General features: G+C 36.2%; 1 protein-coding gene across 4 annotated transcripts in view; it reads right to left on the bottom strand.

The window, feature by feature from the left end:
* Window positions 1–5,094: 5,094 nt before the first annotated feature.
* LOC149743948 (uncharacterized) overlaps window positions 5,095–17,561 on the bottom strand; it is a 174,651-nt gene continuing 162,184 nt past the window's right edge. For 3 of the 4 annotated variants that reach the window (XM_089905957.1, XM_089905967.1, XM_089905970.1), the window contains one exon: window positions 11,562–16,729. Coding sequence is in view for 2 of the 4 variants with exons in the window: in XM_089905967.1 (XP_089762093.1) it covers window positions 16,642–16,729 (88 nt within the window). In the remaining 2 variants the exon portion in view is untranslated. Of the gene's footprint in view, window positions 6,413–11,561; window positions 16,730–17,561 lie in introns of those variants that run through there. The other variant, XM_089905959.1, reaches the window with a different exon arrangement.

Raw genomic sequence — 17,561 nt, 5'->3', positions numbered from 1 at the left:
TTTAGAGTATTTCCCTCATTCACATGTGTGTTATATTGTGCAAGTTTTACACACTTGTGATGTTTCTCTGTTCTTGTTTATCATAATTTTTACTGATATAAAGCAACCCCCTTGATTTTTAAAGCATTTTTACCGTAAATTCTATTTTGACTGAGATTTACATTGAAAATCTTGTTTTAATCTTGCTTAAAATTTCCAGGTCTATAAATGGAGATACTTTTAAATGTCTTAAATTTTGGTTTTGATTTGTCTACTATAAATAATATAGTGATAGAATTTTAAGTAGTCAGTCTAGGAAAATTTGTCTTTTAATGCAAGCTTTATATCAATTCACAATTATTATGATCCATAATATACTTCCTCTTATATCTGGTTTTCATTGAAATTCTTTTGCTTTTTCCCTTGTTTCTGCATTTTCTTGTATTCCAATTTAAAAACTTTTCTAGAAATAGTTTGTATTTTATATTTGTGGTTCTTATTTTTCTCTAACACTTAAAAATGTCTATCCTCTCTTTATAAATGGTACATGTGAAACCGAGCAGGGCCCTTTTGAGGCTCCCGGGCACGGAGGTCTCTTTTTTGTCCCCTGTTTCTTGTCGGCGAGATTCCAGCCTCCTTGACCTTCCCTGAGTTCCAAAGGGCAGATTCAAACAGTTGCTAATCAAGGAAGGAGGAGGCAAAAAACCACTTGAGGCAAGATTAAAGGGAGCAGAGAAGCTCATCTAGATTAGGAGACCCGCCACTGAGACCCTGCACACACCCTAATCTTATCAGCAACCCCACCCTTGGGAAGCATTGTTATAAAACTCCTTATCAAATCCTCCTGGGTGGGGACACACAGCTTTTTGAGGCAGAAGCCCCCTGTGTCCCCCTTTGCCTGGCAAAGTTATAAAGCTATCCTCTTCTATCTCATCCAAAGCTCTGTCTCCGAGGTTCGATTCGGCACTGGTGTACAGAGAAGCTGAGCTTTTGACATCACAGGTAACTGAGATGACCGTATCTAAATGTAAAACAACTTTAACTGCAGCATAAACAACTATGTATATATCCCTGGTAAAACAAACAAATAACAAAAATATCACTATGCATAACTTCTCCTATAACATAGCAATACGTTTTGCATGGAATTTCTTGATCCTTCTCCCCTCCCTACCTCTAAACCCAAGGGTTGGTCCTACCATCTAAAATATCTCTTCTTGTTTATAAGTTTTTATATATACAAACAAAAACAGCAAACAACATGAACGTTCTTAAATGGTAAAAATGCTGAATAAATGATAGTACATATAAATACAGAAATATTACCGTTTTTATATGTGACTTGTATGTCCGTCCTCACATGATATCTTGATTGATGTTTAAGTGGGAAATGCGGGTTTCAGAGTACTGTGCATAGTTTGCTTCCGTTCTTTATAGAAGTAAACAGCAAACACATCTACATATGTGTCTGTGTGTATGTATGTTTTCGTATGGGTGCATGGTATTGAAGCCGAATCCAGCCTCTGTACCCTGACACCGAATTGAATCTCAGAGACAGAGTTTTGGGTGAAGTAGAAAAGAATAGCTTTATTACTTTGCCAGGCAAAGGGGGACACAGCGGTATAATGTCCTCAAAACTGTGTGTCCAAAAAGGGAGGGGGGGTTGTGAAGAGTCTTATAGTCAAGGGGGCAGGGTTGCTGATAAGGATCGGGCTGTGCATTCCTTCAATCCAAATATCATCTGGCGTCAGGTGGTGATGGGCAAACTGTTACCTTCTCTGGAATGAAGAGTGCTTCGTCAAGTAGTTAACATCTTCCATTTGGTGAGGGTTTTAGTTCTGCAGAAGAGCTCAAAGGTATTGTTATGAATATCCTTTGCGGGGGTGGGGTGGGGGTGGGGGGGGACCAGGACCCTGCCCTCAAGGCTGTACTATTGTTTCTAGACTGCTCCTCCCTTGTCTCTGCATCCCCCACCCCCTCTCCTGATTAGCAACTGTTTGAACCTGGCCTTTGGAACTCAGAGAAGGGGATACAGAAAGGCTTTTGTGCCCAGGAGCCCCATAGGGTCCTGCTGGGTTTCAGTATCTTTTTAAATTCATGAGGAAAGATGTAATAAGTTATATATATATATAAAAAACTCATTGCTTGAAGGAGCTAGAAAATGTTTTATTTCTGTGATTGCATTGAACTTGTATTATTTTGCAATACAAATATTTAGTACTTAAATTGCATTACATTCCAAAGTAGTGTTGTCAAAAAGTATTTATGTTTTAGTCAGTTTTCTCCAGAAAAACAGAGCCTGCAGCAGATATAAAGATATGCAGAGAGAATTTTTTTATGAAGGTGACGTGATTATGGAGGCTGAGAAGTTCCGCGATCTGCAGTTGGCTTGCTGGAGGCCCAGAACACTGGTGACGTAGTTCCTCTTCAAACCCAAAGGCTAAGTGGAGGGGAGCCAATGGCGTAGGTCCCAGTCTGAGTCTGAAGGCCTGAGAACCGAAATCATTGATATCTAAGGGCAGAAGAGGGACCTCCTGGCTCCAACAGAGAGTAAATTCACCCTTCCTCTGCCTTCTTGTTCTATTCAGGCCCTCAGTGGATTGCGTGATGCCCCCCTCCATTGGTGAGGGCCATCTTCTTGACTCAGTCTACTGATTCAGATGCTAATCTCTTCCAGAAACACCCTCACAGACATACCCAGAAATAATGTTTCACAAGGTATCTGGGCATCCCTCAGCCCAGTCAAGCAAGTTGACACATAAAATTATCTATCACAATTTAGCATAAGCTGTGTTTTGCTATTTACATATATATGTACATACATATATAGTTTTTTTATATATAAATTTATTATCAGTTTTACTGACCTTATCTATGTGATTAATTTTCTTTTTCTGAAAAAAAATGTATGTACTTTATTTTTAAATTTTTATATTTCTTCAATATATTTGTTTTTTTATACTTGCATAATTAGTTACAGAGTTGTTTTTGCAATATATATTTTTTTGACCACACTTGCACACGTCACTATATTGTTTTGGAGAATGGGGTCATCTCTCAATACATGTTTTATTACCTCATCAGATAATAAAGAAAATGTGACTGTTTTAAAGTGTAAATATTCCTTTTCCCTAGGAGTTTGTAGCAATTTATTATTATTTTGTTTGTTCATTAATTTTGTCTGAATGTTTCAGATGAAAGCACCATCAATCTTAACAGGGTTTTTGGGGTTGTTTTTAATTCAGTGATACGTTGTACTATTTATTTATCTAAATACCTTTTGCTCTTATATTCTCTCTATCCCTTAGTAGGATATATGTTACTGAGGTTGCATATGCATTTATTTTAAATTCCTAAGCTCCCTTAAAGAAAAGTTTCATATTTTGCAGGAATGCTACCTTCTCAAACATTACTAAGCATATTTATTAAGTTATTTGTGTTTATTTTTCCATTAATTTCTTTCCTTAATAGATAGTTCTTTCATTAGCTCCAGCCAGTGTTCCTCTTCTATGTTCCCCTCAGATATTTGGTCATTATGGATTTTTCTGTGTAAATTTATAACAGTAGTTAGCATTGATCAATAGTAGTTGTTTAAGTAGCTTCTTTTTATTCACTCAGCACAACACTAAATATTTTTCTTTTCCAAACAGCAGATGCACTTTTACTTTATGTGATTTCTAGCTGTGGTTGTAATTATGAACTTGAGTCTGGTCTGGTTTTTCTGTTGAACAGGAAGAAATAGCCTTTTCTATGGTGATGACCAGAAGTTTTCCTCAGCACACCTCTCAGCTTCTCCTTCCAGCTTCAACACTCTGGGAACCTGCCATACTTGATCTCTTTGGAGAGGTATTCTGGGACAAATCCTCTAGATACAGCAAATGTTAAGAGGTAACTGGCACAGAATTAACAGCTTTCATACTTGGCTACAAGACAGTCTTCTCTAGTTTCCCATATATTTCTTGACCTGATGCATTTAAGGACGTTTGAAATCACATTATTTTGAAGTGTCTTAATTTTGCTTATATTGGGTTGTGGAAGTTTCAGATTAGGTTTATCCTCTCAAGGCAATCTGATCTTATTGGCTCTGTATCCTTCAGAAATAACTGAATAATTGATTCTTACTAGGGACTTCTCTTGGTTTTTCAGGACCTCCAAGTCTTTAACTGTTTATTTACTATATTTTGTGATTTCTATAATCTCAATGGGATTTTTGAAGGAAGAAGAGATTAAAACATGGCCTTAGTCAGCCATTTTGAAACCCCAAGTCTCTCTTTTTTTTTAGGTAATATTATCACAGTGAGGGAACAGAAAAAACAGTTAACAATCAGAGTTTAATACAGAGTACGGTTCTATGAGTTATACATGGACATATAAACAGCAGTTGAAATCTAATCCCTATTAGAAGGAAATGCACATTCTTAAATGTGATTATTTTAACTTCATTATGATTAATTTTAATAAAATTACATACAGTTTTCTGGAATCCAGTTTATCATTAATTAAAATGAAAGGTATGATTAATACATCCACATTAAAAGTGTTTTTAAAAATTAAGCAAGAAAAAAATACACTAATAAAGTAAATGTGAATTTTATTAGTAAATAAGGAAAGTTAATTGGTTTGAAATAATTAGAAATAGACATATCCTAGATTTAAATTGGGTGTAGAATAGAAATTCCACAGAGAATGTAACTTTAATTCAAAAGGTAATACAGTGAGTTTTACAAATCATAACTTGAGTGTGGGTGGAAAATCACCTCAGTTTCTTTTTTTGTTTTTGTTCTTTTTTTGCAGTACACGGGCCTCTCACTGTTGTGGCCTCTCCCGTTGCGGAGCACAGGCTCTGGACGTGCAGGCTCAGCGGCCATGGCTCACGGGCCCAGCAGCTCCGCGGCATGTGGGATCTTCCCAGACCGGGGCACGAACCTGTGTCCCCTGCATCGGCAGGCGGGCTCTCAACCACTGCTCCACCAGGGAAGCCCTCGGTTTCTTTTTAAAGTATGCATTCCTGGTCCTCATTTCCAAATATCCTAGTGAGATTCACAAGAAACTAAATTCCTAACAAGAATCCCCAGGTAATTCTAATGAGAGACACTGTTCCAAGAGAGTATGTACTCATTTTACCACTCAATAAAAGAGCTCAACAGAAATAGTTAATCAGATTTGATAATGCTGCAGCAATGCTAACTATGAGAGTAATAGTAATAATAACAATTAGAAGAGCAAACAAATTAATAGCTTTATAGGTGTCAGTCTGCTATGAACTTTCTTTTAATGGTTTCCAGTAATCCTTATAAAAATCTGAGTTCCTACAAATTAAGTTTATACTTCTGATAAAGAATTTAGTCTAAGAAAAGAGAAGCTATTTGTCTATGTCCTGTAAGTAGCAAGCATCAGCACTCTCTGACAGCAGAGACTTCTCCCATAATCCTCCCTGCTAGACACTTCTATTTAAAATCATAATTTTAATAGTGCAAGTTGAAAACAACATATATTTATATAATTACTATGTATCATGTTAATGTATCACATGACTAATAGAAAGACACCTTTCTGATGTTGATTCTTCCCATACAAGAACAAGGTATTTACTTCCATTAGTCATATCTTTTTTGAAGACTCTCCATAATGCTTCACTATTTTATCTATTGAATTTCTAAAATGTATTGAATGAGTTATTTCTAAATATGTAAATATTTGTTCTATTGCAACAGAGTTTTTTTTTTTCTTTCTATGATGTTTCTTATCAATTTTTATTAGGAGAAGTAATTTTGGTATATGATTAGATCACCAATTTAACACATTGCTTATTTTAATTTTTTGTTACATTACTAAAATTTTCTAGGTAATGTATCTGTAAATTGTTAAAATTTTATACCACTTATGCCTCTCATATAATCATATGATAATTGAAAAAATGTATATTAATCAAGAGCTGTGTCAAGCACTGCATTGAGTGTTGTAGTGAAAAAAACAAAAAGCAAAACCTTGCTTCATTAAACTTACAATTTACTGGTAATCTCAGGCATTTGCCAAATAATCATACAGAAATATAATTCCAAATTGGATAGGTTCCATTAAGAAAATACAGAAAGATTTTTTTTCAATAAATTTATTATTTTATTTATTTATTTTTGGCTGCATTGGGTATTCGTTGCTGCACACAGGCTTTCTCTAGTTGCACGCAGGCTTTCTGTAGTTGTGGCGAGCGGGGACGACCCTTTGTTGCGGTGCGAGGGCTTCTCATTGCAGTGGCTTCTCTTGTTGTGGAGCACAGGCTCTAGGAACGCGGGCTTCAGTAGTTGTGGCTTGCGGGCTCTAGAACGCAGGCTCAGTAGTTGTGGTCCACAGGTTTATTTGCTCCGCATGTGGGATCTTCCCGAACCAGGGCTCAAACCCGTGTCCCCTGTATTGGCAGGCAGACTCTTAACCACTGCGCCACCAGGGAAGCCCAAGAAAATACAGAAAGCTTTTAATGTATGTCACGGGGCATGTGATTAGCAGTTCAGATTTTAGAGAAATGCTGCAGTTAACGAGAAGTGTTACGGAATATTGTTTTACATGGGTGGCACTATTTGAAAGCTCCAGGCATGAGGGAAAACAGGGCACAGTGGAGAGCCTAAGGCCTGGTGACTGAGGCAGAGACCACAAAGGGGAATGAGATAGGAGAGTGTATTATCTACTGCTGTGTAAGAAATTACCTAATTTTAATGGTTTCTAACAATAAAAATGTATTTTCTAACAGTTTTTGGGAGTCAGGGATCAGAGTGTGACTTAGTTAAGTGCCTTTGTCTAAGATCAATACTGAAATTATAGTCCATAGGCCACCTGGGGCTCTGGTCACACCTATAGACTCAAAGTGAGGAGGGATAAATCCAGTTACAAGTCCATTCATGTGGTTGTTGGCAAGTCTCTGTCCCTCGGCACATGAGCCTCCTACAGGGCTGCTCGACAAGGTGGCCTAACATGGTGATCAAATCCAAGAAAGCATGAGAGAAAGCAGCCAAGATGGAAGCCAGTCTTTTTACAGCCTAATCTTGGAAATGACAAGTCACCCCTTCTGCTATTCTATGTTACAAAGGACTCCATAAGTCCAGCCTCCACCACCCACAGCCCCTCCCTCCGCGACCCACACCACCACACACACACATGCACACTCCATCCTTCCGATCTTCTCCATCTCACTGTCTATGTTCCCAGGGTGACCATAAGCTGTGGCTGAACCATAAAAATCTTCACGTACGCACAAGCTGACAGTGCTTTGCAAAACGCCCATACTGTGCCCCTCTTACTCCCTGTCTGACGACTTCTTTGTTTGAGCCGTTACAGGACCTCTTTTGGCACATTCCTTTGCACAACCTGAAAGTATGTGGGAGTTAATGTCCCAAGGGGTAAACTTTGAACAGTAGGATTCAGTAATTTGTGGGTAAATTCAGTCCTATTTATCCCTTCCAATAGAAGGACCCAAAATGAAGCTAGTATGGATTTTTGAGAGTAATCATGGTATTCTGCAATTTGTCTTACTTAGTGGTAGGCAGTTCAATAATCTATACTTGTATCATCTCTCCCTTCCTCCTTGCCACTTTGTCTTTCACTTCTGCTCCCTAGAAATGAACATAACTCCTCTGCCTCAGGCTCAGCTTTCTGGGAAGACTAAGCTACCAGTGTGTACTTAGAATGCTAATCTTCAAGGTGGAATTTCGGAACTGAATTTTACCCTCAACTGAAAGCAATAAGAACACCATGTAACAGCACAATCACTAAAGATTTTATGTGTCATTTGGATGAGATATAGGTGGAAGGTGAAGAGTTCAGATTTATAATGGCTAAGGCACTTGAGCAGTATGACAGCAAAAAATAATTATAAGAACTGTGAAGTGGGTTGGCTTTTTATAAACTGCTAACCATAAGAATGTACTGTAAACCGTTGTTATTTTTAACCCAAATTTTAGTATAAAAATATGTGACCTTCAAAAATTAGAAGTTTGCATTCCTATATCCCTTACCTAGAGTTTCCAGGTTTCATTATTTGCTATATATCCTTTATCTGTCACCCTCGGTCTACCTAAACATACACTCACAACAATACACATTTTGATTACATATTTATCAATTATTTAAAACTAAGTTTCTGATACTTCACACAAATATTTTAGCTTGTATTTCATTTTTTTTGAGATATTTTATCTAATTGTAATGTAATTATCACATCCAGAAAATTTAAGCCTGATATACAAAATGTTCTTTAATATTTATGTCACGTGTTCAATATAACAATTTTCTCCAAATATGCCACTGAATATTTTTCTAGTTGTTTTTATTTCTTAGTTCTGATCCAAGATCTAATAAAAGATCACATATTGAATTTTCTGGTCATCTAGAACAACCCATATTCCTTTTATTTTTATAACGACGTTTTCACAGTTGTGACTGAGAATTTTCTTCACTTACTTCCAAATACCAGGAATGAACTTGACTAAGGGCTCCAAATCCACCACTCTGAAATCCAACTCTGTGATAACACTGAGGTCACAGGCTATCTACCGGACTCCTCTTAGAGCCGATGTTGCCAGTAACAATGTCCCTTTATTTTCCATTCTTGATATTGAAATTTTTCATTCTTATAGGAAGCTCTTCTCCCTTTTTTCTTGGTCACTGTAACTAGAAGTTTGTCGATTTTATTGAACTTTTCAAAGAATATGCTTTTATTTGCATTGATTTTTTTAAATTTTTCTATTTTCAATTTCATTAATTTCTTCTCCATTCTTTATTACTTCTTTCTACTTGCTTTGGGTTTAGTTTTCTCTATTTTTCTTTAAAAATTTCTTAAGATGGGGCTTCCCTGGTGGCGCAGTGGTTGAGAGTCTGCCTGCCGATGCAGGGGACACGGGTTCGTGCCCCGGTCTGGGAAGATCCCACATGCCGCGGAGCAGCTGGGCCCGTGAGCCATGGCCACTGAGCCTGCACGTCCAGAGCCTGTGCTCCGCAACGCGAGAGGCCACAACAGTGAGAGGCCCGCGTAACACAGACACACACACAAAAAATTTCTTAAGATGAAAAATTAAATTATTGATCTGAGTCATTTCTTCTTTCCTAATATAAGTATTCAATACTATAAATGACCCTGAGAGCACTGCTATAGCTGTATCCCTCATATTTTGATGTGTTGTATTTTTATCTGTATTTCATACAGACTATTTTTTCATTGGTTTTAGACTTCCCCTTTAACCCTGGGTTATTTAGAAATGGGATGTTTAATATCTAAAGATTTGAGAATTTTTTAGATTTATTCCTGTTTGACTTATAGCTAAATTCTATTATGCTATTAAAATGTAGCTATGATTTCTACTCTTTTAAATTGTTTGAGATATTTTTATTGGCTTATTATATGGTCTATCTTGTTGAATATTCATATGTCTTTGAAAATAATGTGTATTCTACTGTTGGGTGAATTGTTCTATAAATGTCAATTAGGACTATTTGGTTGATAGTGTTCAAATCTTCTATACTCTTACTGTCTTTCTGCCTATTTGTTCTATCAATTACTGGGAAAGGATTTTTGATGTCTCAATTATAATTTTAGAACTGCCAACTTGTTTTACTAACTTCCATTTTTGTCTCATTTATTTTGATGCTCTGTTATCAGTAATATATATATATATTTATGGTCATTATGTCTTATTGGAGAATTGACCCTTAATGATGATATACTGTCCCATTTTATTCTGGATAGTATTCCTTGTTCCGAAGCTGGCTTTTTCTGATATTAACATAGCTATTCAAGGTTTTGGGGGATATTTTCATGGCATATCTTTCTCCATCTTTTTACTTTTAACTTATCTTTATCAGTATATATTAACTGCATTTCTAATAGACACAGTAGAATTGGATCTTGCTGTCTGATCCAATCTGACAATTGCATTCTTAAGAAAGTTATATTTAAGCCATTCATAAGTAACGTGATTATGGATATCGTTGGATAAAAACTTTACTAAATTGCTAGCTGTTTTGTATTTATTTAATTTATTATATACTCTTGCTTTGCCTTCTTTTGCCTTAAATAAACATTATATAGTATATCATTTTACCTCCACTATTGACTTATTACTTATACATCTCTTATAAAGTTTGTAGTAATTTCCTGCTAATTTAAAGTATACATTGTTATATTTTTAATGAATATACCTTTAATTAATCAGGTTGTACCCTCAAATGATTGTTTCACCTATCATATAAGCTCGTTAAAACTGGCCTTAATATACCCTAAGGCCGGTAGTGTCACTGTTCTTTCTGATTAAAGCTTTTGTCTTGTGGTGGAAATAAAGAAGCAGCATCAGGATGCATATACTTGTCCCACCCACATGACTGTGTTCCCCTCTCCAGTCTGTATCACCATAGGCACTTCTTAGTAGATTTTTCAGACCCTTTGCTGTGAGAGGCCAATGGGGTTCATGAAAGAGTCCTTCAGGGCATGCAGACTCCTCCAGTTTCTTCAGTGCAGTGTTGTTTCACATGGCATTGCCAGCCTGCAATCATCCTTCTTCAAGTGTCTGCTCTTCTAGCATCCTACCAATTCTGTTTTGTTTTGTGTTGTTTTAAGAACGTGTTTTTTTCTGTATATAGCAGTACTATTGTATTATTTGGAACATTAGTCTTCTCTTAGATGTCACTTTCTAAGAAAGACAACTTCACATCTGACTCTGACAAACTGTAAATTCTTAAGTATGTATTACCTGCTTGAATTGTCACATAATAGTAAATGTTACACTGAAAATATTTTATGATGAAAGACCTTTGGAATAAAATACCCTTGGAATATTGTAAACAAAGTTTTAACATATTAAACAGGGAACTTTTTAAACAGAAGTACTTAGTAAGTTTCTCACAACTTGACATAACCTTAAATACATACCTTACTTAGAATGATTGCTTCTATCATAGAACAGTCCTATGCTGAGATCTATACCATTATTGAAATAGCTGAAAATCAATGTGTTATTGGGAGATATATAGCCAGGTGTATATTCACATTGTCAGTATGCTTTATAATAAATGCTCAAGGACTTAAAATTATTATAGCTAAGTGATTTGCCCTTGACATTCAGGGATTACTGTTATGTATTTTGACTCTTGCATTTTATATAATAGTAAGTTCATTTGGCTCAGAGCCCTAAATGTTTCCAAATGACTACAATTTTTTCAATGCCAGCAGTTTGGAAAATAATTGCTTTGAATCTCATTTTTTTTTTTATTACCCATCATCTACACTATGCCACCCAGACAAGAGAACAGTGAAGTAAAAAAAATTGTTGATTATTTTGTTACATTACAAAGTCTTCCCATTAACGTATATTGATATGGAGTTTTTTTAAGTGCAAGGACTAAGATCACTGAAAGTACAAAATAACATGCCTTAAATTTTGTTGTTTCTGGTAGATAGGCTCTGCTATAGAAATGCTGATTTGAAGGATAGCCACAAAAAGTCACAAAGCCAGATATGTAAATTTTACATGGATTAGAATATATTAGCTCAAATTTAACTTAATCCTAATTTTAGAAAAGCTACAGAACTTAACAGATAGTCAAGTTAAAAGCTTATTTATTATAATTTGTGATAAGACAAAAGATCATATATTCATACCATTCCACACGTCACAATATATAGGGCATGGAATTTCTAACACTCTTGATATCTTTGGCTTAATCCCATAAAGTTAACATTAAAAACTTCAATAGTTTTTGAGAAAGATTAACAATTTAAACAAATATTACATATGGTTTAGGATTTACTAAATGAAAATTGAAATTCCATTCTGAAATTTAGTGATTATTGATTTCTTCAATCCACATAAAATTAATTTCAGGACACCAAGGCACAGTTCAGTCAGATGAGCACAAATTTCCTTATTTTCTCTGTTCAATGTTAGACAAGAAATATTCAAATATAAACCATGCTATCTTCTGTCTGATGATAGTGTGTCAGATACAATGGTGTTCATCAACCCAGTCTATTCAGCCCCACTGTTTTCCTAGTCTTCTTTCATCTAAGGAAAGCAATGTAGCATGGTTCCAACAATTAGATGGAAACAAGTCACTGAGTTGAGCTTTTGGGAATGTTTTGAAGAATGGTGAGGCTCCATAGGCAGGCAGTTATGCTTTTGCCCTTAGGCACTTTATGTTTTTTCCACCCTTTCTTCTTCTTTATGCTTGGAATAATGGCAGGTTGTTAGAAGATTATCAACCATACTATGAATGGGAGAATGGAATCCACATGCTAAAAATGGCGAAGCAGGAAGATAGAATGTACCTGGGCCTTCAATGGCATTGGTCAGAAGCTGCATGTTTAAGAAAAACTTATAACAGCAACAAAACAACTAAGAGAGAAGAGGAGGATGAGAGAGAATGAGAGAGAGAGAGAGAGAGACTTAGAATGAAGAATGTTCTTTTATGTTTTTCTCCCTTGTTTGTACTCTTTCTTTGAAAAAGAAAACCATCATAGGATAAAGTGCTAAAGAAATGCTCAATATTTACTTAGTTAACTTATTCAATATGCTTTCCAGAAGGAAAAAAAAAATCATTACATGAAGTGGTTGACAGAACTGTAAAAATATCTCCCCAAGATTTTTTGTTTCCTAGCTGTTCAGTAAAGCACTGATACAGATACTGCTGAGAAGAGTCTTTCACGTGGAATTAAGGTTACTAATCAGTTGCTTTCTATTAGGAAGGTTATCCTGGATTACCTGAGTGGACCTAATGTAATCATATGAGCCCTTAAAAGCTAAAGAGGAAGACAGAATCATCAGTCAAAGAGATGAAGCTTGAGTGACTTGAGGCATGAAAGGGACTTGACCCACTCTTGTTGGTTTGAAGATGGAGGAATGGGGCCAGGAGCCAAGGAAGGCTAGCAGCCTCTAGAAGCTGAGAAAGATCCCTGATGTCTAGCCAACCGGCAATACCAGCAAGAAAACAGGGACCTTAGCCCTACAACCACAAGGAAGTGAATCCTGCCAATCACTCACACAAGCCAGGATGTGGATTCTGCCTTAAAGCATCAAGAAAGGGACACAGCCATGTAGACACCTTGATTTTAGCCTTCTGAGACCCAAGGAAGCTAGACTTCAGACTGTGAAGGCACTGTGAGATAATGCCTGTGTTAAGTCTCTGAATTTGTGGCAATTTGTTATGGCAACATTATGAAACTAATAATCATAGTAATACAAGAGAACCTGTTTAGAACATTTGCAAAAAATGTCTTGACATATTAACCTTTCAAAAATTACTTTCATCAAATTATAAGGCACAGATCAGAGATCAAAACCCTGAAAAATTACTACTAAGAACTCAGTGTTTTAGTGGAGGCAGGGAAGTAAGGATCATGAGATGCAATCAGGGTAGATAGTGTGTGGCTCTGTGGATGGTCCTTTGTGATTGAGCTTCCAATTGGAAGTTTGAAAAATGAATGCCAAAAAACTACACTACTTCAGAGTTTTCACTAGTGTCAGTTTCTAAAAAATCTTACATGAATTACTATAATTTCAACAAAACATTGATTTTACTAACATTTTATATTGTTGTAACTCTAAGATTTGAACAATAATGTTTACTGTGAAATATAGGAAATTTATAATTATGTTTTTAAATTTTTTGCATGTAAAAAGTAGGTTGATTGAGACTATGCAATCCCATCTATTCACTCTTTTTGTGATTATACTGAAGTGCCATTCTCTTCAGAAAAGAAAAAAATATAGAGAGCTCAACTGAAATGAAAGGATTATAGTAGTATGAATTACTCATTCATGTTAGTGATATATTCAATCAATCCAAAATATTAATTGAATAACCATTATATCCAATGATTTTTATACATAAATTTACCTACATTGCCACAACACAATGCATATTTTGAATGCATTTAAATTATTTTACACACATACACAAAATAAGACTGCTGATGATTAAATTTCACCTCGAAGTATCTTATTAGGTGATTAAATAGTAGGTGGCACAGAGTACAGTGAATAGTACCAACTATTATTTCATCACTCACTTATAATAAGAAAACATTGAATAGAGAGTCAGCGTTGTATTTATCTGAGTTTCCCAAGCAAACAACAAAATACCTAATACGTAGGAAAATAAAAATGCTGTTGGAGTGAACTGTATGTTAATAGTTACACTATTTAAGCAAGAACATGACCAAGGATAAATGTATAACTGAATAGTTATGTCCTGTCATTTTGATAAAAAATTTCAAAATAACACTAAAAAATCAAATTTTATTCTCAATTATTTGCTATTTTTCATTCTCTAAACAAATATTACATGAGTACTTGCCATGTAGCAAGTATCCAAGACATTTAGGGAATGGAAACGAGCAAAGAGAGTCTCTGGCTTTAAGAATTTCCTGGACATGTTAGAATGTTTGCCACATGCAATACCTGAAGATGTTTATTAGAGCTTTATTCGGCATGCAGCAAAGGGCAGAGGAGAAAGTGTTTAACTCAAGGTAAGTTGTTTATCTGCTGGGGGAAAATCAGTGAAATAGCTGAGAAAAACTGTCATGTGATATTATGGTTTAGTTATTCTGAAATGGGAAATAAAAGAATATTTTATACAGAAATATTAAATTATTTTATGGTGTGCAAATTAAATTCTTTGCACTGAGGTTTTGTAAAATGGCAATGTTAATCATGAACTTAAGAAAAAATATAGGTGAAAAAAGAGAAATGAGTTATATTTTTCAGGATTGGGCTGAGGGGAATATATTCCAGGCAGTGGCAACGGAAGATGCAACTTGCAGGGCTGTGAAAACTCATGGAACTTTTGAATGATGACAGGGAATTCAGAGCCAGAGCAGAGAGGTCTTGTAGGCAGACAGGGATGAGTCTGAGAAGCAAGCAGGAGTAAGATCAAAAAAGTTCTCAAATATATTGCCAACAATTATTTGACTTCAAGCTAGGCTCTGGGAACTCAATGACAGATGTGAATTGCAGAGGAATGACCGTATTTCCATTTCAGAACAATCACACTGGCAACAATGTGGAGAGTCAGAAGGGAGGCCAGAATGTGAGCACTCAAATGAAGAAAAAATGAGCATGAGCCCAATGCCAGCAGAAATAGGGTGGAGGAGAGGGCTTCAAGATAGGTTTAGGACATAGAGTCTGTAAGACTTTCTGATTGATTTGAAATGAAGGGGAGGAACTGCCAAAGGAAGATTCAAGGACCACCCCAATTTACTGGTTAGCAAAACTTATCACACATACTTGTGATAACTATAAACTGAGATTTAAAAAAATCTTATTTATACTTGAATTTCAGAGTTAACCTAAACATTTCCTAATAAAACTTGCCTATAATTATGATTCCTTCTATTTTTTTCCTAATACTCAAAAGCAGTGATTTTACATTTCATGTAATCATGGTATAAGTGGCATGAGAAATACTAATTGCAGAATATTTACTTCAATAAGCCTTTTTCTCATGTGTTTGAATATTTCAAAACATAGCTTGTGACATTAAAGAAAAAATAAAAAAGATATAGTTAATTCTAAAAGGCACCATGAAATGCAAAAGTGCAACCTATACTTAAAAAAACATTAAAACATTGAGTATTTGTCCACATACATTGCCCATTGATTTGCAGCAGCAGTAATTCATGTAAAAGCTATCATGTAATATACATGAGGCTGCTTTTCTACAATCTTGCAGAAAGGATACTTGGAAGTATCCTTTTGTACCAAAACTGGAATCATTTTTCTGATGATAGGGTAAAGTAAGGTGAAGCTTTACATTTCATGAGTAGTCAGTAAATGTAGGTGGGTGAAATCATTTATTCCTTTCAAACAGATCACAAAATGTGTTATTCTTGATGATTTCCAACAATATTATAAGTCCTTGAAGTAGCACATGTATTTGCAGAAAAAAAAATAATATACACATAAGCAAAGCAGGGTGAAAGAAACAAAAATTTACCCATGATCCCAATAGCGATTATATATATATTTGAAAGAGAGAGAGAGAGGATGCTAGCTAACTGACTAGGTAATCAGACTCCCTAAGCAAAGTCTACCATTACAGGGATTCTAGGAATCTAGGCGTGGGCAGGAATATAGTGATTCTAGTACGTCATAGTGCTTAGTCACTGGGGAAGCAGTCTGGCAAGAACACATTGGCCAATCTTGGGGCAGCTGGGGGCTGTCAACCAGCTATCCTTCCTGCAGAAGTCTTCCTTGAATAGAGATGTAAGCAAGACACCTCCCATCCATCCCTTGCTTCATACAGATTCTCTTCTCTGTGCATGAGGTTTGGAAAACAGCTCCTTCATCATTTTCTTTTTAAGCTTTGTATATGCATTTTTCTTTTGAACCAGAATCATTTTTTTAATTAATTTTTAAAAATTTTTTGGCCGTGTCCAGTCTTTGTTGCTGTGTGCAGGCTTTCTCTAGATGCGGCGAGTGGGGGCTGCTCTTCATTGTGATGAGCGGGCTTCTCATTGCAGTGGCTTCTCTTGTTGTGGAGCACAGACTCTAGGCACACGGACTTCAGTAGTTGAGGCATGAGGGCTCAGTAGCTGTCGCTCACGGGCTCTAGAGTGCAGGCTCAGTAGTTGTGGCACACGGGCTTAGTTGCTCCGCGGCACGCGGGATCTTTCCGGACCAGGGCTCAAACCCGTTTACCCTGCATTGGCTGGCAGATTCTTAACCACTGTGCCACCAGGGAAGTCCCTCCTCCGTAGTTCTTGTCCGTGTTTCTAAGGAGAAACTTATGAGAGGTTAGTGAGAAGAGGTACAGACACCATTGCTGCAGGTAGGTTCAGGGTACCATTAATACTCATCCTCTCCCTCTTCAAACACCTATACTAATTTCCTCCTACCCTTAATTATTACCACAGGATTTGGTAGCTTACCTGGCTTTATGACCCAGGATTAGCTATATAATTTTCTGTGTTCAGTGCAAAATGAAATGTAGGACTCCTTGTTCAAAAATTACTAAGAATTTCAAAACAGTGACAGCAGAGCAATAGACCAAGCATGAGGTTCTTTTAAGTATGGGGCCCTTCATTTGACCTGTGGGACTGCCCAGGTCAAATGCCCATGAATCTGGCCCTGTTGTGGCCCAAACTTAAATTTCTAAAGGGACTGAGACCTTGGTAATCACCCCTCTGTCTGGCTGGGGTTGCTGCATCCATCCACTCACAGGTACAACTGGGTAAGTTCCAAATTTCATAATGAGAATGCATAATCATTACTGAACTGAGCATGAGGAATTGGATTAATATCAAGATTTTACGTGTGGAAATGGTAAATAGGAGCTTAGAATTCACTAAATTATAAAACTGAAGAATGTTTCAATGTTTATGCCAGTTGAATGGTATTCTTTTAACAATGTTACTTTGTTTTCATATGTGATGGGAACCTCCTAATTCCTGAAAAGACCTGTGACTTCTGAAAAAAATAAACAATATCTTGAAGTTTTGTGACTTCACACCTACTTTATAAACTAATTGAGCTGAAGATTGGTGTTTAAAATTCTTGTGTTCTCGAGTGGACAGCTTGTGAAAAAAATTGAGGAAAAAATAATAC

This window comes from Delphinapterus leucas, unplaced genomic scaffold (assembly GCF_059928025.1).
Source record: "Delphinapterus leucas isolate spDelLeu-1000000601 "Yukka" unplaced genomic scaffold, BTC_Dleu_Yukka2 spDelLeu_asBTCV2_sq40, whole genome shotgun sequence".
NCBI classification, from domain to species: domain Eukaryota; kingdom Metazoa; phylum Chordata; class Mammalia; order Artiodactyla; family Monodontidae; genus Delphinapterus; species Delphinapterus leucas.
Note: the sequence above shows the minus strand (reverse complement) of the source record. Positions and strands in the feature narration are given on the sequence as shown.